Source organism: Pogona vitticeps, chromosome 3 (assembly GCF_051106095.1).
Source record: "Pogona vitticeps strain Pit_001003342236 chromosome 3, PviZW2.1, whole genome shotgun sequence".
Taxonomy (NCBI): domain Eukaryota; kingdom Metazoa; phylum Chordata; class Lepidosauria; order Squamata; family Agamidae; genus Pogona; species Pogona vitticeps.
In genome coordinates this window covers 241,180,901-241,206,268 of record NC_135785.1, presented here as the reverse complement: position 1 = coordinate 241,206,268, position 25,368 = coordinate 241,180,901, and the positions used below count along the sequence as shown (strand labels likewise).

At 38.8% G+C, this 25,368-nt stretch overlaps 1 protein-coding gene across 3 annotated transcripts in view; it reads left to right on the top strand.

The window, feature by feature from the left end:
- The window catches only part of CDK8 (cyclin dependent kinase 8), a 77,738-nt gene that overhangs the window by 29,382 nt on the left and 22,988 nt on the right, over positions 1-25,368 (top strand). For 2 of the 3 annotated variants that reach the window (XM_020788550.3, XM_020788548.3), the window contains exons 5-9: positions 10,734-10,791; positions 18,630-18,761; positions 21,844-21,987; positions 23,908-23,977; positions 25,269-25,341. In XM_020788550.3, coding sequence (XP_020644209.1) covers positions 10,734-10,791; positions 18,630-18,761; positions 21,844-21,987; positions 23,908-23,977; positions 25,269-25,341 — 477 coding nt within the window. The remainder of the gene's footprint in view (positions 1-10,733; positions 10,792-18,629; positions 18,762-21,843; positions 21,988-23,907; positions 23,978-25,268; positions 25,342-25,368) is intronic. The other variant, XM_020788554.3, reaches the window with a different exon arrangement.

Here is a 25,368-nt window from a genome sequence, read left to right as displayed (position 1 = left end):
CTAATATGTGTAAACGATAATGTGGAAATGGGGGGGGTGGTTTCCTGAAACTGGGTGGGAGAACTTGCTGTGAGTTTAGCTCTCATATCTTTTAATGCCTCATGGTGCAGTGTTTAAACTGCTGCACTGCAGCCAAAAACTGTGCTCACGACTTGGGTTCAATCCCATGTAGCTGGCTCAAAGTTGACTGAGTCTTCTATCCTTCCAAGGTCTGTAAAATGAGTACCCAGCTCGCTGGGCGGGGTGTGTGTGCAATGGGTAGCCTGCATAATTAACTTGTAGACCACCCAGAGAGTGCTTGAAGCACTGTGGGGCGGTATATAAGCAGCACGCTTTGCTTTTGCTTTTTGCAAAAGGCAGATTCTGGATCCAACTCACTTTGCATGTAAGCTTGTTGTTTTACTGTGTGAATTAGGGAAACCTTTCTTACATCATTTCCAGACTATTAATTTTAGAATCTTTTCTCAGACTCTTAATTTTTTTAATGCTTTGTCAACAATGATTTTAAGTATCAAATATATAATGATAGAATAGAAGTTGTAACCTACTAGTTCCATTTTATATTAAGTAATGAATTAAGTAATATTCCAAGTTTATTTTTCTGAAGCTTTATTTGTTTTGGCGATATTGTAAAAGTTCAGAATTTGTTTTAGAAAGACTAGGTAAATTATTATCAATTCAGAGAACAGATAAAATGCATATTGAAGGTTGAATTACATATTTAGTAACATTGGTTCCGAGGCATTTAATTCAGGGATGTGCATTCGGCTTCTCTTCCAGACAATAATCTTTTAATTTTCAGTGCTGCTGGGCAACACTTCTTTCCACTGCAGCTTGGAGGCAGGCAGTGCATCATGGCACTTGTCCAGCAGGCCAAGGCAAAGAGGCAGTCCTGAAACCAGCAAAATCAGGGAGCTGGACAGGGGGCAGATTGTATTTGTCTTCAGTGTGGAAAGGATTGTAAGTCTCAAATTGTTGTTCTCAGCCACACTAGACCTGTTCCAAGTCCTCCATACAGAGCACGTTACCGTAGTCTCTTGAGACTGGAGGATGCCTAAAAAATATGGGCAACACTTGGCCCCTCACGTGCATGACTCCGCTCCCCCGCATGGCGTTCCATCACGACTGGAACCAAGGGGGCTGGAAGAAATCGCTGTGGGTGTGTGGAAGTTACTGTATTGTTTTCAGTCCCTTTTATTCCGGTCGCAATGGAACTCTGTGCACAGAGGAGCAGAGTTGTGCGAGAGAGAGAGACAGAGCCCCTCCCAGTGGGGCTGAAAATTAGAGGGTACTTTGGTTTAGATGTACTGAATATATATTCTAGTGAATAATAATTAAACAGTAAATTGGTAGAAAACCTATGTCTTTTCAATTCTTGGATGTTATCACCTTTTGCAGACATCTTTTCATTTTTGAGCTAAGCATTGAACTTTGTTCTATGTATTGTTTTAAAACTATTTTACATTACTCCCACTACATTACATCTGACATGCAGACATGCTGCTTTATATTTACATTTTTATGTGTCTGACACAATAACCTAACTTCTCAGTGTTAGAAGAAACATTATTGTCCAATCTTGCTCACATATAAGTTTAACTGGTAGTATTTGTGTGGTTTGAGAACTCATTAGGTCATCTTTTCTTTGGTAATAAACATTCTGTAACAGCCTCATACACTTCTCCCTTGTTGTCTATTGTATTTTTCATAAAGTGTATAAAGTTATAGTTCATGTATCAGTTAACTTTGAGTCTGATTATTGCACTGATGCTTGTGTAGTCAGAATGATTATTCAGTGATATTTCAGTTTTCATCCAGTAAAGGAAGGTGTTCCAGTGATCTGAAAGGTGCTTTTGCTCACCCTCTGTACCTCCAAGGTAGTTTATAATTTGATTCAAAAGACAAGAGAAAAGGATCTCTACTCTTTCCCTCCATCCTCTTGCTTAGCTATTCCAGCCTCAGAGAATGTTTTAAATCCAGCTTTGCTCACACCAGCCAGTTTTAAAAAAACCCCACAATCTTAGAGCTGAAAGGGACCCTGTGGATCGATCTTCAGATCTGGCCCCTGTCAAGGAGGCACCTTGGAGGATTGATCCCTCAGTTTTTGGCTCCGCAGACAGATACCTGAACCACTGAGCTATCCAGGAATTCTGTTTAAATCTTCCATGAGCAAATGTGCTACTGTTAAGTGCCATTCTGAAGTATTGCTTAGTGAAGTCAGAGCAACCTGTAGAGTTTGAAATATTAGGATCTGATTGTTACATACAGCACTGATGTTACCTGTCTGTCATGGGTTTGGAGGGAAAGTTCCATCCTATGGGGAGTGGAAGGCGGGACATCAGGAGGAGGGGCTGTACTGTATATATATGTGGAACCTGTGTGGAGAAGTTTAGGAGAAGCTGGAGAAGAGCTGAGAGAAGAAGCTTGAGTGGGAGTCTGTGTGTCAGACAGGGTACTACTGTGTGTCAGTCAGTACCAACCTGATAGGTTCAGGTGTCTGTATGGTTAGCCAGAACTGATAGGTTCAGGGTCTGTGCTTCAAGTTAAGTGTTCTGTGTGAACCAAACTGGTGTATGTATGATTGAGACTAAGCCACGTTACTGTATCTTATTCACTTGATCATTTTATTTTCCCTGTGTGTTGTTTAAATAAACCTTATTCCTTTATTTGTTAAAAATCCATCCCTGGTCTGTGTGACTTCTTATAGGGAATGGTTGGTGGCAGCTTAGTGAAACTGTGGCATATCCCAGTAGGTCTGGGTTTGTCACACTGATCAAGCCTCCAAACTCCCTGGATTATTTTCTAATGTATCAAAGCTCTCTTCGTCCCATTTATCTTCAGAGGAAGGTTGAGGATTCCTGCGTCTCTACTGTCTCTTGTTTAAGAACAATTGTTAACTCTCAGAAGAGGACCCAATCTTCCTTCAAATGCCTAAGTTGTCCTGCCTTTTTCAGGTGGACCGTTTTACTTTGATTTTGTATAAAGCAGTTGAACTATTAGAGTTTCCTAAGGTTCCTGTCAACATCACTGATCATGATCTTAATGTATGAAGATTTTTTTTTAAAGGTGGTGTCATAAGGTGCCTTTTTCCCAAGCATAATCATAGAGGTTATAAGGGATGAATGGTGCAAACATAGTGTCAATTGTCCTGTCCCTCCAGTAGTTTGAAAAAATCCACAGTTAATAAGAATTAAAGAGTTAAAAAGAAAGATCTTTTGTTTGTTCCTAAAAAAGGAGAACAGGGAAATCAAGCAGACATTTTGTCCCTCCTGTAGTACTGAATGTTTTTTCATCTGCTGGATGCCATTTGATACCAATCCTTAAGTACACAAGGGAGGAAAAAGAAGAAAATACCTTATAACTCAAGAGAGGAATCCTCAGAAGCTGGCCCTTCAGAGGAAAGATGTTCTAGACCAGAACCATGTCTAAGGCAACAACCATATAACTGAAGAAAAACTCAACAATATACTGATCAGTGGACCTCAGCAAGAGGCTTGGATGTAAGAAAGGAAAGGGATTTTCATCCACAAGAACACAAGATTAAAAAGGGAACTTTCATTCTGAACACACACAGTATAAACCTAAAGAAGAGGATGATGCGCAACGTCCACAGCTTCCGATTCCAACGGCCTTCAGATTTCAGATGTCAATAAAAAATGAGAGCAGCTGAATCTACAAGAACTTCAGCACAAAAGGAAGAGAACCTATGTAAGCCGCCCTGAGTAGACGCTGTCTAGAGGGGCGGGGTAAAAATCAAATCAAATAAATAAATAAATAAATAAATAAATAAATAAATAAATAAAATAATAAAATAATAAAATAATAAAATAATAAATAAAATAATAAATAAAATAATAAATAAAATAATAAATAAAATAAGAGAAAGCTTCCAGAAAGGACTCTCAGGATCAACCTGGAACTGAAGATTGAGACTGTATCCAGGATTAATACCTCATCACAAACTATGAAAGGTATACAGTTAATTCCAAAAAAAAAAGTTGGTTCTTGTTTACATTGACTTTTTAAAATGCTGATGAACACAATTATAGCCTTAAATGGTGGCAGGTTACAAACCTATTGCTCACTCTGACAACAGATTGCCAACATTGCTGCTGTGAAGACAACTGCTGCTAATTACTGTCATTATTCAAACAGGCAAATCTTTAATAAAGGCAGTTTATATTTCTTCATAACACATGTCCAGTATACATTCAACTGGAAAATAATCAAGGCAGATGCTTTAGCCAGAGAATATGACGTGGCAGGAAGAACTGCTTCTAAATCGACAAAAATGCATGAATAACCTGTGAAAACCCCTTTCTTCTTGACAGGAAAAAGATGTCTGGATATCTAGTTTAAACTTATTCTTGATTCTGATGGAGAAAACCTTGTCATTTGAAAGAACGATCTATACTTCTGTAAAAGAACTTTACATTTTATGCCACTTTTTAATGGCCATATTTTCAAGATTACCACTGCAAATGAACAACTTCACAAAAGCCACTATTGTTTAATCTTTCCACTGGAACACTCTTCTTGTTTTTTTCCTTGAATGTTGTATTTAGGATTTTAACCCTGTTTGAGGTACACGGCATGGTGTAATGGATAGACTAGGACTCAAGAGAACTGGATTTGAGTCCCTGCTTGTCTGTAGAAACTCACTGGGAGGGTAGAATTGGTGAAATCACTGCTTAGATACCTCACTTATCTTGGAAGCCCTTTTGTGTTGTTATAATGGAGTTCTAACTTGATGGCACATAACGTAACATAACTTTGCTTGTCATCTGTCATTAACAATTTCAGGATTTTTATCAGCATCTATTAAAGCTTTTTTTCTAGTGCTCAGAGAAACTTTTCTCCTTGCGTTTTAATATCTCTGGTTTCAATACATAGTTCTAGTTCATGGTCAGTAGAAGTTAGTAATGTAAGACAGTTTTGTATATAATGTTTAAATTCAAGAATGTTATTTAAGCCATATTATGCCACTGTGATTGGTTTAGTGTAGAGATGGGCATTAACTGCTGGTTCATCATTTCCTGGCTGAACAGCTGATCCTGAGCTCAGTGCCTGCCCCCTCCAGGAGATGTGGCGCTGCTGCTGAAGAGGTGGTCCACCAAACCGCGTATCAGCTGTTTCACCGGGAAGCAAACCATGCCAAACCAGCAGTCCATACCCATCTCTAGTGTTTTTTTTTCAGCTTTACTCAAATATTTTGATAGATATTAACAGTTCATGGTCTGTCTTGACTTAGTATTTTACTTCCAATTATATAGCCTACTGATTTCTGCATTAGCCGTGTGGGGACATCCATATATATAATTTTCTGTTTAGTTGCCTTCACAGAATTCTGTCAGTTAGTCTCTTGCTTCATTTCTGACTCCTAGCTAAATTGTGACAAAGTTTGGTTTTGCTTTATTTCCTACTTTTGCTTTCCAGTCACCTGTGATCATCATACCGTCTTATTTTGGTGTGTGGTCCATTTCCCCCGCAACACATGCATAAAAGCTTTCAGTTCCTCCTCTTTCAGCATCTATAATTGAAACATAATTGGTTGTACAGTGGTGCCCCGCTTGACAACGATAATCCATTTCAGCGAAATCTCTGTATTTATTTATTTATTTATTTATTTATTGTATTGTATTGTATTGTATTGTATTGTATTGTATTGTATTGTATTGTATTGTATTTATACCCCACCTATCTAGTCATTTCGACCACTCTAGGCGGCTGTAGAGCGAAATCGTCATGAAGCAAAAGTAAAAAACCCATTAGAATGCATTAAAAACCGGTTAATGCGTTCTAATGGGGGAAATACCTCATTGTCCAGCGAAGATTATAGGGCGGCCATTTTCCGGTGCCTGTAAAGTGAGGAATCTGTCCTAAACACAGCGGGGAGACATTTTGCACAGTGGGTGGCCATTTTGTGACCTGCCGATCAACTGTTTTGAAATTGTCGGAATGCGAAGAATCGGTTCCCAAAGCAGGAAACCGATCACTGTTAAGCGAAATTCCGCCATTGAATCATTGTTTTGCGATCGCAATAGCGATCACAAAAAACGCATCGTAAAGCGGATTCGTGGGACACCACTGTATTGATAAGCTTTCCATGAAGCCTGATGGCTGTTATTTGACTTTTTATTATAGCCTTCATTGCTTGTGCTACATTTCGTATCACCATTAATGCCAATACATTTCTTCGGAGTGTGTTTCTCCAGAGCAAAACATTGTAATTATTTGATTGAAAATGTTCTTCTCCAGTTCACTTTAGAATGCTGACTGCAATAATCACAATGCATAAACATCACATCTCTTGTTGCATGATTTTGAGCTTACCTTGATTCATACTGCTTACTTTCCATGTCCCAATTATATATGTTGTGCATTACTGGACTTTTCTTTTAGCTGTGTGCATGTCAGCAACTAGACTTGGTTTAATTTAGTTGCTTTATTAGCAAAAGCACTTTGTACTTGTCCTTTGCTTTCTTTGTTGAGTAGCTGATTTGAGTGCCTTCTGACCTAGGTGTCTCAAGTTCTAGCATTGTCTCTTGTTTTATTTCGGATCATCTCATAATGGTTTTTGAGATATAAAATACTTGGAATTGGTTTATCATTGCTTTCTGCACAGTACTAACAAGGTTAATTTGAGTGAAACTACGATTCTTTGTGGAAGATCTTTTATGAGTATCACCTGCTGCTGCTGCTGCTGCTGTCCAATGACTTCCCTACAAGAATTTCTCTACCAATTCTCTCTCCTGCTGATGTGGCCATTAATTCCTGAAGGAAATGGATGCATCTTAGTCTGGCATCTGAGCTTTGACTGGTTCACATTATGTGACATTTCTAAAAGTCTAGACTCATAGTGAAAATTAGCCACTTGACAGTATTGCTTTTGTGTACTGAAAGTACACAAAAGTGCAGGCAACTATGGAAACTTTCAAGAAAACATTCTCTTCATCAGCCAGATTTTAAGAGTAGGCAGAATGGGAAGCAGGGAAGCAGGGAAAGCTGGATCATAATTTATTTTAACTGCATGTTACTACAGGAAGTAATGAAAGTCACTGCAGGCAACTAGCTGTGTCAGGTGAGAACAGTGTTGTCACTTGGTATAGCACATAGACTCACTCCTTGATGAAAAATTAGAAAATGTTGGAATACCTAACACCATTGTCAGCTGATTTGATCTAATGCACTTTGAAAGAATTCCCTGACTTAAAAAGAATCTTACTGTATGGATATGCTCTATTTTGATTCTGCTTTTAAATTTGTATCTTCAACAAATTAATTAGATTAATGAAGCAGTATATTTTGTCTCGTTTGTCTACAAAATGATTAGATTGGTAGGTATTAAAACAAGACCATCTTTGTAGTGCTCCCATATCTGTAAGACTCCCTTCCTGAGGGAAATAAGTTTTAATTTGTTTTATCTACAGTACTGTTATACTGAGTATTTAAACCTTTTTTTTAACATTTCCGTTTGCATTTAATTAAAGATGCTACATTACATCTTTTATTGCTTTTTTATTTATGCTTATGGACTGTGAATGGGTTCAGGTTCAAATTTAGGCGGCTCCTCATTTTGCGCTGGAAATACCACAGGAGTCGTCTTCTTAACCTTAATAACTTCATCTTTATTGACAACAGGGGGTTCAACGTTGTTAGCAAAAGGGTCAAAGAAACTACTCGGGCAACAAGCCATAACTGTCCAATGCATAATCAGGTCTCCCGTCAACTGAACTCAAGGGGTGCAGGGCCAAATCTCTCCGCGTCTGTCGGCTTCTGCAGAGGCGTGCTTTGCACCGCGCAGATGGTGCCGCAACATGGGTGCCTAGCCCAGTCACCTTCTAGCAGAGGGGTGTTGTGCCTCGTGTCTGGTTGAATCACCTGTCGACCCCTTCCCTTGTTCAAGCGTCTCATATTTTAGTTATTTACCTTCCTGGGGAGAAGGGTCAGGAAGCAGCCCGCTTAGCTTCAAGTTCGGGAAGTCCATCAGTAGTTCTTGGGGTCTTCACCCTCTCGTACTCTCTTAGCCTCTCTATCTCCTTCTTTCTTTTCCTCAGCTCCACTTCTACCTCGAAGCAGCGTTCCCCTTGGGTATTTATACTTTCTTCCCAAACCGACAACTCCTGCTCCACCCCTTTCGCGCCTTTGCGTTCTTCCACCAAACTGACTTCAAACTTCCCGCCCTTTCCTTTCTTTGTCTCCGTAGTCGCGTTCTCAGTTCGGTCCTCTTGTACTTGCCCCCTCTCTACCTTCTCCCCTCCCTCCTGTTCTCTGTCACTAGGGGACGGCACACTCTCAATTACAACTCCTTCACATGGACATTTGGCATTTCAATTTTAAACCATTTTATTGGACTTGCCGTTTCCTGTGTCGTCAGGGGTTGGATTAAATGAGCCTTCGATACTTTTCAGCTTCACAGTTCTTGATTCTTGGTTTCATGTGTTAAGACAGATTTGTGCTACTGTATATGAAACCTATCTTTCAAGGTCTCACCAAATCATCCTAAAGCAAATTAAAATTAAAAAGTTGCAATAATTTAGTACAAAATTAGCAGTAAAACTAGTAAAAATTACAGTATAAGCATATAGACCAAGTAAAAGCAGATTATCTTTTTCATTTATTCCTTGTTTTTTTGGAAAGCAGTGTGGTAAAACAATATGATGGTGCGAGATGTTGTTGAGAGGATGGGCAATGGGAGTAGCTTCTTGGCTAGTTGGAAACTGTCTTTAACTCTAAGTCTGGTTGTAGCTATCTGCTCTGATGAATTAACCTTGCAGGGTGTGCAGCTGCCAAACTATATTGTGATTGTTACTAGACCACTATCATATAGATTTGTCTTAAATTCTTCATATGTGGCTGTAGGTATAGAACAGAGACCCTGAAAAATACTGCCAATGGTTAAGTTATCAAGTAAGCAAACAAAATTCTGATCTTAATTTTTTGGCTTATTTGTGTGTTGGAAGACTTTTAATTGGAAACCTGTGTTGAGACTTAATGCCTGTCCTCTCTTGGGAGTTTAGTATTTAAATTTTAACACTCAAAATGTTTTTCTGGCGTTTGGATTTGAGTGGACTTTTGGTGCATCCTCTTGACATTAATCACTGAAAGATATATCCTTGAATGCTGTGATAAAATTATGTGCAAACTGGGGATAACAATGATGACTAGAATAACGTATGTCTTGGCAATCAGGAAAAGAAGAAGGAGGTACTTGGTATCATGTTTAATCAGGGTGGATTTGATTTAAATCTATTTATTTAAATTATGATTTGAATAAAAATCAGATTTTTTTACAATTTAAATAAAAAAATTGATTTTTGAAAAATTAAATCATGTTTATCCTGTAATTGATTTCCTCAACCCTCTTCAACTGCCCAAAAAATACTGTTTTTGTTATAAAATAAATGCATGTTTTTACATCGTTCAAGTGCTGTGTTGAACAACCATGTGTACAAGAACTGTATTGGAGGCCACCCTTGCTCTAACCCAAAAACTGCAGCCTCTAGGCCTTGCATTTCAGTAGTATTATTGTTAGATACAGGAAATTCTGTCTACCAGTCATTATCAGAATCAGGTGGACTAATGGTGTCATTAGGTAATTTCTTTATTTTTCTTAGCTAGGAGCAGACATCTGACTGATTAAAAGTCCACTGTAGTCCTTTTTAGTCCCATCTAGAGCTGTGCATATTCCTTTTAAAATCTTCTGTTTTCTGATTTTTCACATATTTATGCTGTAATCTTAATGATACCAGATTACATGTTTTCCCATCAAAGGTATTATCATTCATCCAAGAAAGTCTTCTTTAAGTACTTTATCTAACATAATATAAAGGTTCACAGATGCATGGTCACCTAGTAGTTTTCAAGTTGTGATGGTACTAGAGGGAGTCACTTTCTACATATTCACAATAGCCTACTTCAAAGTGTGAGCAGCTGATGGCAATTATTTTCCAAATAACAATGGTATTTTCTTCTTGAGACTGTTTTCAATGTCTTAACATCTGTGGAAGGAATATTTTACTGTGTTTAGTGCATTTTTAGTTAAATAGTACATTTAACAATAATTTTCTGTAGGTTCATAGATCTTATAAGCGAATAGCGATAAAGCATTGGTGTGGTTCTGTAGTTCCTATAGTTATAGGAAAATAGGTTGTGTGCACAATAGAGAGCTAAAAAGAACATTGGCTAGGGGAAAAAAGGGAAATCCATACAGTGAACCTTTAAATGGGAGACAAGAAACTAGTTCTGAAAATATTGCAAACGCAAGGCATCTGAAAAGTGATGTTCACATGAGAAGTTCAATTTATCTAGACAGAAGTTTGAATTACAGGTGTTTGGCCTACTTTCAGAATAAATACCTAGTTTTGCATACAATTAAGTTTTGTATCCAGTTATATGTGGTAGATTGTTTTGTGTTTCTGGCTAATGTTGGAAGTTGACAAGGAGAAATACAATTTTTCTCTGAATTTTGGATTAGAACTGTTCCTACTTAGAGACATACAACGATAAGAATCATTGTAAGGAAGCCCTTTAAAAGGGGAGATGTTGAAATTGGCAAAAAAAATTTATTTGGCAGCTTGCATGGCCTTACAACAAATCAGTAGTTAATAGGCTTGGTCACTATCATCCACTGCATTCTGGTTTAAAATTGGGAAAATAAAGCTGCTAATTTCAGGCACAAATGTTTAGGTTTATCTTGGTATATGTATTGTGTATTTATTTTTTTTCCACAGAAACCTGCTAATATTTTAGTTATGGGTGAAGGTCCTGAGCGAGGAAGAGTAAAAATTGGTATGTTTATATCTTTGATAAGTCCCAGTGTAGCATTTAAGACAATATGTTCTAAAGGTGTGGTTGCTAGGTCAATACTTAACTGTTAATACTTGCTGGATCACAGATGAAAGAAACCTTACTCCATGAAGAGAAGTAATATCTGTTAATGTGGGACAAATATAAGATAGCCTGAAAGGACGTAGAAGAAGGGAGAAGCTAAAATTTGGCCCATTGTCACACACAAAAATAGGTACAAGTCCTTGTATATCAGGGAAATAGTCAATAAGAAAAATACATTATTCTAACATACTATTGTGATGGTAGATTGTATTTTCTGTTATAGGAGGCAAAGAAGAAAGACTCACAAACATCTGTTAAATGAAATACACAAAACAATACATTTCAAAATGGGAACCAAACTATAAACATTGGACAAGATTTTGTTGTAAGAATTTATAATGCAAAACTTGAATATACTATAAAAAGGCTCTTAAAAATCTAAATGTAATACTAGCATAATAGTAAATTCCATCTCACACTATGTCCCAATATAGCATTGATGCACATTGGTATCATTGGGACATAGGTGAGTGTACTGGGAGACATCTAATGTGCATCCTGGATTTTTTAGCTAATTTAATCAGAAGTCACTATTAACTGTTACAAGGTGTTTCTTTTTCCCTTCTTTTCCCTTTATTTTCTGAGATAATTTGCTTTCTCATTTACAAATAATTCCATAGGTACCTGTTTTTTATTGCATGCTTTTTATAAAAAGCCTGCTAAAAGGAGAGTTTTGTGCTTATTGGCAGCTCCACACTTTTTCCTGTTTAAAGTGAGCATTTCATCATTCTTATGAAAAGGAATGGTCTCAGAGAGTGCTGAGCACTAGCTCCTTACAGGTTTGTAAATGTACAGTGGTAATAACCCTGGAACATTGAAAGCTGCCTGTCAGCAAAGCATGAAAGGCTAAAGGGTACTTATTTTTTACTCCAAACTTGCATAGTATTCACTTCTTTTTGTGATGAAGACAGTTCTCTATGATTACCTGGAAATTGACCACCCACTCTTTTTGCAAGCAATAGTTCTTTACAATACAGTGGTGCCTCGCATTACGACATTAATTTGTTCCAGCGAAATTGCTGTAGAACGAAAACGTCATAAAGCGATTTTTTAAAGCCCATAGAAACGCATTAAAACCCGGTTAATGTATTCCTATGGGCTGGAAACTCACCGTCCAGCGAAGATCCTCCATAGCGCAACCATTTTTGCTGCCTGTGCAGCGAGGAATCCGTCCCAGAAAACAGCGGGCAGCCATTTTGTTTACCCGATGGCCATTTTGAAACTGCCAATCAGCTGTTAAAAAATCATCGCTTTGCGAGAATCGGTTCCCAAAGCAGGGAACCGATCACCGCAAAGTGAAATTCCCCCATAGGGGGATTTTGCGATCGCAAAATCATCGACTTCAAGTGGTTTCGTCGTTAAACAGAGTGCCCGTCTTGCAGGGCACCACTGTATTCTTGGGGGGGGGGGGGGACAACCATCCAGCAAATACTTCTGAATACTCCCCAAGATATTTAGATGCAAAATGGTAAGAGTTGAAAGAGCCACTCTTCTAATCCACTCGAGCCATCCAGTGCCACTGGCAGTGTGGGTTTTTTTTAACTGTTAAGTTTGAGAAACAACTAATGTAGAATTTTTTAAAACACGTGTTTTATATTCAAACAACTTCTAGGTTTCTGTGGAGCCATGGAGGATTATTAGTATGTTTGTTCTTCTCCAGCAACTAAATATTTATTTTCTAATATAATTTTTTAATTGTTTAACTTTTAAAATGAAACATAACAACATTTTAAATAGGAACCTATACAGAAATGAATATGTTCTTCTTCTTGACCTCTGTGAATGCACACAAGTGGGTTGTTCTATGCCTGCGCAGGACGTTTCGGACGTTTCTAGAGCTTAAAAGAGATTTGACAATAAGACATCCCCCCCCCCCCGTGGAGCACATGCTCCACCCTCTGAACTTCCCTTCAGTTCCTTTTTTTCCACCGTGTTGGTAGGACGTACTGGAACACCTAGAGTGAATAGCAAGTAGTTTTCTAAAATATACAATTACCTTCTAAAATACCTCAGATTCTTACAGAATTATTATTGTTTATATCCCCCTGTGATTATCGTCTACTTTTCTCCCCGCATACAACTTTTTTCAGCTTCCCGCATTTTTCCCTCCCCCCTTTTCTCCCCACAACGACGGTGTCCTTTCTCTTTCATTTTTATGGCCCCTCGGGGACCGTTTAAACGGTGCATTCTTTGCCAGAGGAAAATTCTGACGGGCATGGCAAATGCTTATTTTGCTTGGGGGAGGAACACCAAACTCAATTATGCCCTGAGTGCAAAAAACTAACAAAACCTGCAATAAAACAAAGGTTACAATGATTACAGTCACATCTGTGGGAGACATGTCTTCACCTAGCTATGGAGACACTTACCTCACCAAAGGATTCAACACGTTCAGAACCAGTTCAATCAATATCGAGCCCGACAGCTCACTCTATATCGAGCCCGCCACCAACTCCAACAAGGCAAAAAGGATCTTCTAATGGTTCTTTGAAATCAAGCTTGAAGTCCATCGCGAAGACACAGATACATCCTGACAAAGGCACTAAAAAGAAAAAAGACAAATAGAAATCATTTTTTAAGAAAATATCAGAATCAACACATATAGAACCACCACAGCCTGTTTCTCCTTCACCAATTTTTGAGGAATCATCAAGAGAAGCTCCCATTTCAACATCTGATAGAGAACAGCATAACTTAACTTCAGCACAAGCTGCATCATCAATAGCTAGCCTCTCACCTAGCACGGGCCACTCACATGCTGAGATCCATTCCAGCCCCGCCTTGGCCCTTTCCAGTCCTTGTTCATCAGGGCAGGCGCTAAGTATGCAAGCTTCGGGATCAGAAACCTCCCAACACTCTCTGCGTAAACACAAGGAAAAGAGACAGCATACCTCTCCACCTCTATATGCCCCTCGACATGAACAAACATATTATTACCTGGAACACCATCAATTTTTTCCAATACCTTATCATGGGCAGCAGTACTACGACCCGTATTACCCAGGGATGTACCCTCATGCTATGCGCTACAATGAACCAAGGATCTGATGTCAAGATCACCGTCTCCTCTAACACTTATGTCTTCACTCATCACATTCAATCCAAGCACAGACTCATCCACCATCAAAGTCTGTCCTTAAAAGACCTACTTCAGTATCATAAACACCAATACCGAGTAGAAAAACAAAGCAATCAAAACAACCTTCTTTTCAAATATCCACAGCCTATACAGGTCCAGCCTTACATACCAGCACCAAAACTCAATTGAAATTGATCCAATCATCAAAAGAATCAATACCGATAACATTGAGATCTAGATTACAACGTTCACCACCTATCTCTTCGACATCATCTGAAGACTCTGACTCCACTGGATCCAGAGAATCACATACCAACCTCCCTACTCCTACATCCGATATTGGAGACAATCACCCTCCCTCACCTTCAGAAGAGTACACATATTCCCAATTGATCCTCAGGTTTTACAACTAGACATCCAAGAACCACCGACTGAAGAAAAGGACTTAGTTTTTCATGACCTGGACCAGAATAAAACTCCGCCACTGTGCTTAAGTTTAATACCAGCTATGTTTCAACTGGTGAAGGACTCATGGGATAAACCTCCATCATCCCTACAAATTCCATGCAGAGTGGAAAATCATTATAAGACTCATGGACCCAGTGGAACATTCCTTCTGAAACATCCAACACCTAACTCAGTCATTATCGAATCAACTCAATACAAAGCCCGTAATGAATCATAAGTGACATCGACCAACAAAGAAGGATGTAAAATTGATACCCTAGGATGAAAGCTTTATTCTCCTACCTCCTTTTAAATACGGGTCGCTAATTATCAAGCAGCCTTGAGGACTTATCAAAGACACTTATGGGATAAAATCTTACCCACACTCCAAACCGTATCAGAAACCACCAGAACAGAATTAGTCAACACTTACACATAAGGATCAACAGTTGCAAAGCAACAAAGAGTAGCTGCACGACACACAGCTGATGCAGAATCCAAAGCAATAGCCACTTCCATCACACTCAGAAGGCACACATAGCTCAGATCATCCAACATATTAGACAACACAAAAACAAGAACAGAAGATCTCCCATTCAATGTTACTGGACTTTTCAATTCAAAAACAGATGAGCTAATTGAAAATACACATAAATTAAAGAAGACTGCAAAATCTCACACGCCACAACAGTCTTATTTATACCAGAGGACCCTGTACCAAAAACAGCCATACTACCAACAACAGCACTATCCATATCAACAACCTTTTTGTTCATATCGACCACATCCTTATGACAGACCCTACCCTACAACATCGACTTCGACCTCTCAACTATTTCAAAACCAACAATCACAAAGCAGGAGACAGCCCTTATGGAAGCAACAAAAAAAGGGTAAGCAATATCCATAATTTTTTACCGTCAACATTTCATACAAGACTTCACAACTTTTTACCGGTATGAAAAAAAATCACCAATGATAAATGGGTTCTATCCATAATTCAAAGAGGTTACTTTATGAAATTTTTCAAAACTGTTAGTGATAATAAAAGCCTTTTGAGTCTTCTTACCATGCATCGAAAGACAAGCAGTACAGCTCATCACAAACAACACCACGGCTATGTACTATGTGAACAAACTGGGACGCACACATTCCCTCTCACTTCTATACCTTACCATAGACCTATGGAAATGGTGTTATCACCACATTTTCCCAGTGGCTTATTCACATTTCTACAAAGAAAATTATATAGCGGATCAACTAAGCCAGCTTCCTACACAAATGGACTTTAGGTGATCAAATCTTCCAGACCATAGACCTCTTTGCATCAGAACATAACACGAAGTGTCAGAGATACGGATTTTGAGCCGGCATCGACCCCAAATCACTGGGCGATGCTTTCATGATAAACTGGACAGGAGCACTATATATGTTCCCTCCAATCCCTCTGATCCAAAGATCCATCATTCGAATCCAACAATACCAAGCAGATGCCATAATCATTGCTCCATAGTGGCCACGGCAACCGTGGTTCACCCATCTGAGGTCGATGGTGACGGACATATTTCACCTACCGTCAATACCCAACCTCCTATCTCAGAACAATGGAACGATCTTCCATCCAGAGATCCAGTCTCTGAATCTGGCGGCCTGGAGGATACTCCCGCCTTCCGAAGCATAGTAGACCGAGCTCGAAAGCCATCTACACAAAGATTCTATGAAAATAAATGGAAATTGTTCAAGGCATTTACACAATCATGAAACCTGATTGCAGCTCCAACTTCTCTTAAAACAATACTTACCTTCATTCCATACCTCTTTGATCTGGGATTCTCAGACTCAACCTTATCATGGCCCATCAATCACTCCATTCACAATCAGCGAAACTTTTTTCACACCCAGCTTTAAAAAGATTCCTTAAAGGACTTCTAAATATTCAACCTCCAGGACAACAAATTGTACCCCGATGGTCATTACAATTAGTACTAAATTCTCTCACTAAAACCACCTTTCGAACCAATGGCTATGTGTAATGAAAAGCTATTGTCTCTGAAGACAGCCTTTCTAGTGGTAATAACATCTGCCAAACGTGCTAGCGAATTAGCAGTTCTTCGATCAGACCCACCATACCTGCAATTCCATTCAGACAAAGTCACCATGTATTTTGATGTGTCATTTCTGCCTAAGATTGTCTCTATTTACTTTATTACGATCAACAGATCAGATGTAGTCTCTGATTTCCACCTGAATCAACCTTTAATTTTACCAACTTTATTCCCTTCTCTTTCTATATCCATCGAGTGCATGCTCCATATGCTGGACATCCGAAGGTCTTTAGCCTTTTATATCAACAGGACAAATGCATTTAGGAAGTATCCAAAACTTTTCCTTTGTTTCCAAGGTCCTCACAAGGGCGCTCCAGCATCAGCTCAGACCATCTCTCATTGGATAGTTCAGACTACTTCAAGGGCCTAGGAACTTTCAGGCAAATCACCCCCTGAACACTTAAAGGCTCATTCCAGCAGAGCATTATCAACATCTGTTGCTCTCCACCATGGAATAGAACTACCAAATATCTGCCGAGTAGCGACTTGGTCCAATCCATCGACCTTTGTCAAGCATTATCGCTTTGATGTCAGAGCTAAGAATGATGCTGCATTTGGCAGAGTGATCCTGACATCTCTTCTACCGTGATGTCTCACCATCCAGTAAGTGAGCTTGTCAGTCACCCACTTGTGTGCATTCACAGAGGCCACAAAGAAGAAAGAGGTTACCTACCTGTAACCAGGATTCTCCTAGTGGTCCTCTGTGAATTCACATATCCCTCCCTTCCTCCCCTCTGTCCGTCACATTGTCTTTTATATATACTGCTACTTTGACAGCTGCGGACTTTTGGAAGGAACTGAGGGGAAGTTTGGAGGGTGGAGCATGCACTCCACGAGGGGATGTCTTATTGTCAAATCTCTTTTAAGCTCTAGAAACTTCCGAAACTTCTGTGTGCAGGCACAGAACAACCCACTTGTGTGAAATCACAGAGGACCACTAGAAGAACCATGGTTACAGGTAGGTAACCTCTCTTTCAGCCTGTAGATCAAACTACACAGAGTTTATCTGTGGTGGAAATATGTGGTCTTGCTCCTTGAAAACACTTATGCCTAATGTTCTTAAAGCTGGCTCAGTTCTATATATTCCCTCTAATTATAACCTTAGAGTCTCATATCTGTTGCCATTAGATGAGTAAGTGGCATAACATTTGCACCTTTGCTGTTGAACAGCATTGGTTTTACACCAGAAGAAAAATACTTAATTGTTGAAGTAACACATCCTTTTTTAAGATGATAAGTGCAGAGACAATTCTTCCAAATGTGAGAATTATTAACAGAAGAGAAGCCCTATTCAGGCATTATAGAAATGGTAACACTCACCCTGAAAATAGAGACAAGGTCTGCTATTGATATGAAATCACTGCATAGCCCTAACTGGAGGCCTCCAGAATTAAAAAATGAATGGCTGCAATGGGAAGGTCTTTACCTTTACTTGTAGAAGTGGCCATATAATTCAGAAACTTTATCATAGTGGGTTCTAAATCTCATGGAAGTCTCCCCAAATACAGCATTATGTGCAAAGGCTTTCCTGGTAAGCAGTAACCATTCCTGTTCAAGTGGTAGGTGGTAATGTTTTCATGATGCCTGAATAGGACTAGAGTACACCAGGAATTACAAATTCTTCCCATTTTGCCCTGAAGAAAAACCAGCTTTAATTTATAATGACCTCTATTAATTGCCTGTATCAGTTTTCTGTATTATCTGAAAGACACCAGCTGCTTTATTGTCTCTGTTCATAAGAACTGAATTTTGTCAGTTTACTAATCTGTTTTATAAAAATTAGAAATCTTCTCATCCTAAAACTGACCTGCTTTTGTTTTTCCTTATATATTACAAAACATCCACACTATTTGTCAGTGGGTTGGACTCTAGATTTCTCAATTTTCTGAGAATTGATCAGCTTTGATTCAGAGTGTTGGTGAATCCTGATCAAGAGTTCATGTTAAATGTAATTCAGTAATGCTTCACTTTCTGTATAATAAACTCAATTCAAATTTTGAAACATTACACTGAAATGGACTTCTGCCACTGTGTTACATTCGATCTCATTCATATCAAATAGCCTCGATGCCTATATTTAAAGCACGTTTCCCTCCTTTTTACAGCTGACATGGGCTTTGCCCGGCTATTTAATTCACCTTTGAAGCCTTTAGCTGATTTGGATCCAGTAGTTGTAACATTCTGGTATCGAGCTCCAGAATTACTGCTTGGAGCAAGACATTATACCAAAGCTATTGGTAAGTGTTTGCTAGTTCATTTGATTTATCAGAATTACAATCTTATATTGTAGTCTCTTCTTGTGACTCTTTTATTGGGTTATTTGCTTCAAACATGCAAGAGGTGTTCTGTCCTACCATTTTAGAGTTTTAGTAAAACATTTTATGCTTTAAGATTTAGGGGAACTGGTCAGTTGTACCTTACTGCTCCTTTTTGTTGAAACTTCCATCACTTCTACAGGTTGCCCAAACATCATCATTCTATCTAAAATAGGACACAGGTGATTTCAGTATACCTACTTGGCAAAAATTCTCTTAAATTCAAGGATGCTCTCATTAATTAGACATGGAATTACCCTAGCTATTTACTGGCTTGCATTATTGAACAATGAAAGAAAAATGTTGCCTTTGATCCAGACATCTGAGAGCAGAATGACCACATGCAATTTTGAAGTGGCCCCTCAAGAGCAGTTTTTTGGGCAGTCAGGATAGGGCAGTGATTACAGCTGAGGGAAGAGATATTGTAAAAGAATTATTCAGTTTGCCCAAGCCTGGATTGCAGCCATTGTTTCTAGTAGGTGTATATTTAGAACTAAATCAGCTGAATATGTGTTTTGGTTGCTACTGTTACTGAACATACCTGTCCCACCCATCACCCGCCCCCAAAATGTTTCTGACTGGTTCATCAACATTCTCTCAATCTTTCTCTCTCTTTAAATCTTAGATATTTTAAGTAACTGCAAAAGTGCTCATAGGATATTTTGGGCGGGGGGAGGGGGAAACAGATATTTTTAAAGCTGTGGTAACTAGTCTTGTTTGACAGATTCAGGAGAATTTTATTAAGTTGTTTTAAATGTGGGGGGTGCAACCATGGCTCTCCAGGTTTGGGACTGCAGCTCCCATAATCCATCACGGTTACCAGTGATGTCTGAGACTTCAGGCAGTTGAAATCAACTTCTGGAGAGTCATAGTTGCCAGTTTCAGCTTTAAATGCTCATATTACTAAAGAAAGCATTTTCTTCCTTCCTTTCTCCCAAACTACAGCTGAAATCCTTTTGCTTTAACTTACACTGCATAAGGTTGACAACATGGTTAGCCATGGCAGTTCCTTTGAAGTGAAAAATGTCTGATCTCACCCCCTCCCCAAATCCCAAGGCTTCTTTGGAATACCTTTCATTGTGGTGAAGATGTTGGGAGCCACAGGGCAGGAAGGGAGAGTCTTTAATGGCAGCAGTGTTTTTCAGAAATTAAAACTTCCCCTTCCCATCCTAGGTAAAGGTAAAGGTTCCCCTTGACAATTTTTGTCCAGTCATGTTCGACTCTAGGGAGCGGTGCTCATCCCCGTTTCTAAGCCATAGAGCCAGCGTTTTGTCCGAAGACAATCTTCCGTGGTCACATGGCCAGTGCGACTTAGACACAGAACGCTGTTACCTTCCCACCGAGGTGGTCCCTATTTATGTACTTGCACTTGCATGCTTTCGAACCGCTAGGTTGGCGGGAGCTGGGACAAGCAACGGGAGCTCACTCCATCACGTGGATTCGATCTTACGACTACTTGGTCTTCTGATCCTGCAGCACCACCACGTCCCTTCCCATCCTACAGCCTCCAATACCTTCCTCACAATGAAAGGGATCCCCAGGGAGCCTGAGGACTTTTGAGGAGAAGAATCAGACCCAGCTTCTCAAAAAAAGAAACCTAGCCATTATCTCCCACATAGAGTTGAAGTTGAGGTGTGATATCAGTCAGCAGCTATCAGACCTGTAATTTGAAAATCAGCCTGCACATTTTCTAACTTACTGTTAAGAAACAAGGCTGGCACAACCATCTGCCACGAAATGTTGGGACTCTTACAGTGGGGCCTCGCAAGACGATGTTAATTTGTTCCACAAAAAATGCTCTCTTGCGAAAACACCGTCTTGCAAAACGGGGTTCCCCATTGGAATGCATTGAAATCCATTTAATGCCTTCCAATGGAAAAATTGTTGTCTTGCGAAAATCGTCCATAGAAAACATCGTCTTGTGAAACGCGGTTCCCCATTGCAATACATTGAAATCTGTTTAATGCATTCCAATGGGGGAAATCGTCATCTTGCAAAAATCGTCCACAGGAAACCATCGTCTTGCGAAGCACAACATTGATCACAAAAAACAATCATCTTGCAGATTAATCGTCCCGCGAGGCAATCGTCTTGCGAGGCACCACTGTAATTTCTCTGCACTGTTTACAAGACACGGGTGCCTGCCTGAGAAAGTGGACTTTGATTCACAAAAGTTAGCAGATTGTATGATTTTTAGTGGTCTAATACAGTAGTCCCAACCTTTTCCCAACTGCAGACTGGTTGGGGGAGCATGTCGCGCCCGTGGGGGCGCTTGTGCAAATACACATGTCGTGCTCACGGGGGGCAGAACACGCTTGCGTGCATGCATGTGAGGGGGCATTCACAGGAGGATAGGAGATTTGTGTCTGTGGCCCAGTCCACAGTGATAAAGTAACAATGACAGTATAACATCCTTTTCTGCTCTTTTATCTTATATGTGGTAGAACTCACATCTTCCTGTTAATGTGTTTTCTGTTCCATGTTGTTAGCTACTGATAGTGGAAAGAACAGGTAGAGAAATGGGAAATATTGTTGCTTTGGGACAGAAGTGTTATTTTAGATAGACTGATCTTTATGGAACCTGCACTTAATAATTAGTTTAGTATAAATTGCTTTGATCTAAGTGACATTTCTAGTTTATTTAATTTTTTTAATGTTATGGCATGCTAAAATCTTAAAAGCATAATGGAGAAAGCACTGTAATGTGCAAATTAGTTATAGATAAGAAACCATCTGTTCATATGTTGCTGCTATCCATGAGAAAACTATTTTTGTTTGCACAGCAACACTAATACAAACAATGTGGTTCTGTGTTATGCTGGCTAGATACTGGACTTATTCTTTATAGTCATGTCTAGAATTGTGATGTAAAAAGAACTTGCAAATACACTACAGAATGTTCAAATCACATTAAGCAGAATCTGTAGTATCTACTACTATTTCTCAGACAATGCTTTCTCCTTTTAGAAAACCTATTTGATTTCCCCCCTCCTTTTTTGTAAAGATATTTGGGCTATAGGGTGTATATTTGCAGAGCTGCTAACATCGGAGCCAATATTCCACTGCCGACAAGAGGATATAAAAACTAGTAATCCATATCATCATGATCAGCTGGACAGAATATTCAATGTAATGGGATTTCCTGCAGGTATATGTTCTATTTCTCTCATTCCGTCTATATACCAGGATATATGTTTTGTTTTAGCAAATCAAATTGTCAGCCAGCAAGATGTACAAATGCAATGTGGAAAACAAGATTTAATGCTAAATTCAGTGCTGCTATAAAATGCAACTTCATATTAATAAAAGTAAAAATTGTCAAACTGGTTCATAATGAACACTTGTCACGTAGCTCATTTGTCTTTGTCACATGGGCCCTTAAGTCCCAATTAGATGACTGTTTAATTCGGAGCCATTGCAAAGATTTTTCTTGGTTTCTTAAGGGGAGAGGGGGGTAAAAATTGGGAGAGAGTAGGAGCAAGACAGATTGACCAAAGTTAAAACGGACAAGAAAGGAATCTGAAATAAATTAAGAGTTGTGGGTCTTATGTTGTAGGTTGGAGTTAATTTGTGGCGCCTATATATAAAAATATTAAAGACTCCTAATATAGTTGGATGGGGCAGAGGAAGAGCAGTGTTTCTATCTTCTGTATCATTTTAAGATGTCTGGACTCTTGCTGCAATTGCTGAAATGTTGCTAGGCTTGAAAATATTCACAGCAGCCATTGGCAAATACCATCAATCTACATTTTTCCAACTGTTACACAGTTGGTACTATCCCAGCTTCAGATCTCTTTTTGTTTGTGATTTTTCATTTCCTTGAAATAAAGAACCATAAATTGGGAAGCCAAATTAGTATCCTTTCTAAATCTACTGTACTAGTCTTTATGGCTTGTTAAAATGTTATACTTTTTAAATAGAATTACTACAGCATGTAAGGAGTAACATAGATTGCTTTAATTTTCAGTGTATCCTACTTGGGATATTATTTTATAGCAAAGCAAGTCCATATAAGTTTATAAATTTGTAACAAGTGATATAAGATTCGGGGGAGGGGGAATGGGACCCTGCTCATTTAAAGTAATAAGACAACTGTGAATGGAGAATAGAGATGGGCACAAATCAGAAAAATGGTGATTCATTTTGATTTGTGATTCATTCAGGTCAATGGATTATGAATTTATGATTTTTGCTGACAACTCAATAAATCAATTCATCATTTCATATTTTTTTTACTTTAAAAACCTTTAAGTGCTCCCCCCTCAAGCACCTAGAGACATTAAATTCACAGGAACGCTTCCCCTGACTTTTCTCTACAGGTTTGGTGAAGTTTGGGTTTCAGATGTCCAAGTTATATACCCACAGGGAGGACCCCCCCCCCCGAAAAGACCCCCCCCCATGCACCTAGATGCACAAATATCACAGAGAAGCTTCCCCTGGCTACAACCCCTCCAAAGTTGGTGAAGATTAGGCTTCAGTCATCCAAGTTATACCCTGGAAAGTTCCCTTTAATGGCTGGCTTGGGGAGACTCAATCTTCATCAAACTTTGACGGATTGTAGAAGAGTCATGGAAAGCTTCTCTGTGACTTTGGGGTCTACGTATCTGTAGTGGAACTTTTCGGGGGGGGGGTTATTTATGGATGTATACCTCGGACATCTGAAACCTAATTTTCACCAAACCTGGAGGGATTATAGAACAGAGGAAGCTTTCCTGCAATTTTGGTGTCTCTAGGTGCTGTGTGTGTATGTGTCATTTTATAGCTAAATGAATCAACAAATCAAAAATCACTAAAAATTCATTGATTTGTATTTGTCAGGGCCATTGATTCATATGAGTATGAATTGACAAATTAGTGATTTTTTAACTAATTTGATTATTTTTTTTAAATACGTGCCCATCTCTTGAGGAGATTATTTTTTCCACTAAGCTTCCTTGAGTGTCAACAGTAAGAAAAGTTACATAGATTAAGAGAAAAGAGTACAGGTGTGTAAATTCACTGTGCAAGTGATGATGTACTATATTTTTATGTAAAGAAAGATCAACCTATACTAATATTCATTTCATAGATAAAGACTGGGAAGATATTAAAAAGATGCCTGAACATTCAACATTAATGAAAGATTTTCGAAGAAATACGTGAGTTTCACGAAAAATCATCTGGGAAATTTTGATGTATCTGGTAGTATCAGGGGTCCACCCATTCAATATTCAGGTTTCTTCACCATTTATCCTTTTGTGGGCCTAAATAGCCACACAAACATCACTTCTCCAATTTAATATTTTTGAAATTTTGGTGAATACCAGAGAACATGGGCAGGAATGAACATTTCACTTTGTTCTGGGCTCTTGTACATAAAATAATTGAGTTCTGTGCTGTTTCTGCAAAAGCCCAGAAGCTAGAGGAGAGTTGTATACAGGTAGAAGTGTTTATACCATGACTCAAAATAATTGCTGGCTTTTGTATATGTTTGCGCAGTATGCTTTACAAGTCTTTATGAAGCTCTTTAAAACAAACCTGTAACCCACCTTACTTAGTTGCATAGTATGGAATACATATATATAAAAATATGGCTTAGCTGAATAGAACCTGCAGCATTAAACATTACAGTTCTTCAGCTTCCAGGTATATGTTTGAAAGAATGAGCTTCTAATGTTTTTGAAAACCATTACCAAACTTGTAGTGTGCCATTTGTTGCCTTTTTATGGAGGTCAGCTCCCAGAATTTTGCAAGAATTCTCCAAGCAGGATTCTGGGATTTCTAGCCCACAAGAAGACACCCACAGGCACATCATCCCTCTGAGGTCAGTAAATTGAATACCCAGCTCTCAAGAGGTGGACAGTGTGTATTCTTCATAATTAAATTTTAAACCACCCAGAGAGAGCTTTAAGCACTATGGGGCAATATATTAGTAGCATACTTTGCTTTGTTTCTTTTTTGAACAGGAAGCAAAGTCTGAGGTAGGCTTCAGTCCAGATGAGTGAAATATAGGAGTCTGGCTTTGGGCTGAAACTCCCAGAATTCTTTCTGGGAAGTCTTGCAGAATTCTGGGATTTGGGAGTCCCCAAAAAAGGATGACATATCCCTATACCAAGCTCCTTATTATCTGAAGCATGTTTTCTAGTATTGCATAAGAAAGAATGTGAGTGGCTGATTACTGTTCTAATGGGTTTTCACAGCATTTTGTGCTCTGATATTAGAACCAGATTTGAGGTAATGAAAAGTAATTTCTATTTATCATGTATAAAATGAGTATGTGGCCTAAAGCTACTTTCTTACAGCACCTCTTTGAATCATAAATGGTTTAGCCAGTTCAGAATGACTGATTTTTTTTACTGGGACAAAATCCTGTTAGTCTCATAAAAGAACCATACTTACTGTCCAGTTTAATATAAAGGAAATTTGTTATAAATCAATGTTTCCTTTCAGGTATACCAACTGCAGCCTTATCAAATATATGGAAAAGCATAAAGTTAAGCCAGATAGCAAAGCATTCCATTTGGTAAGCTTCTGATAGTGTCTAATCACT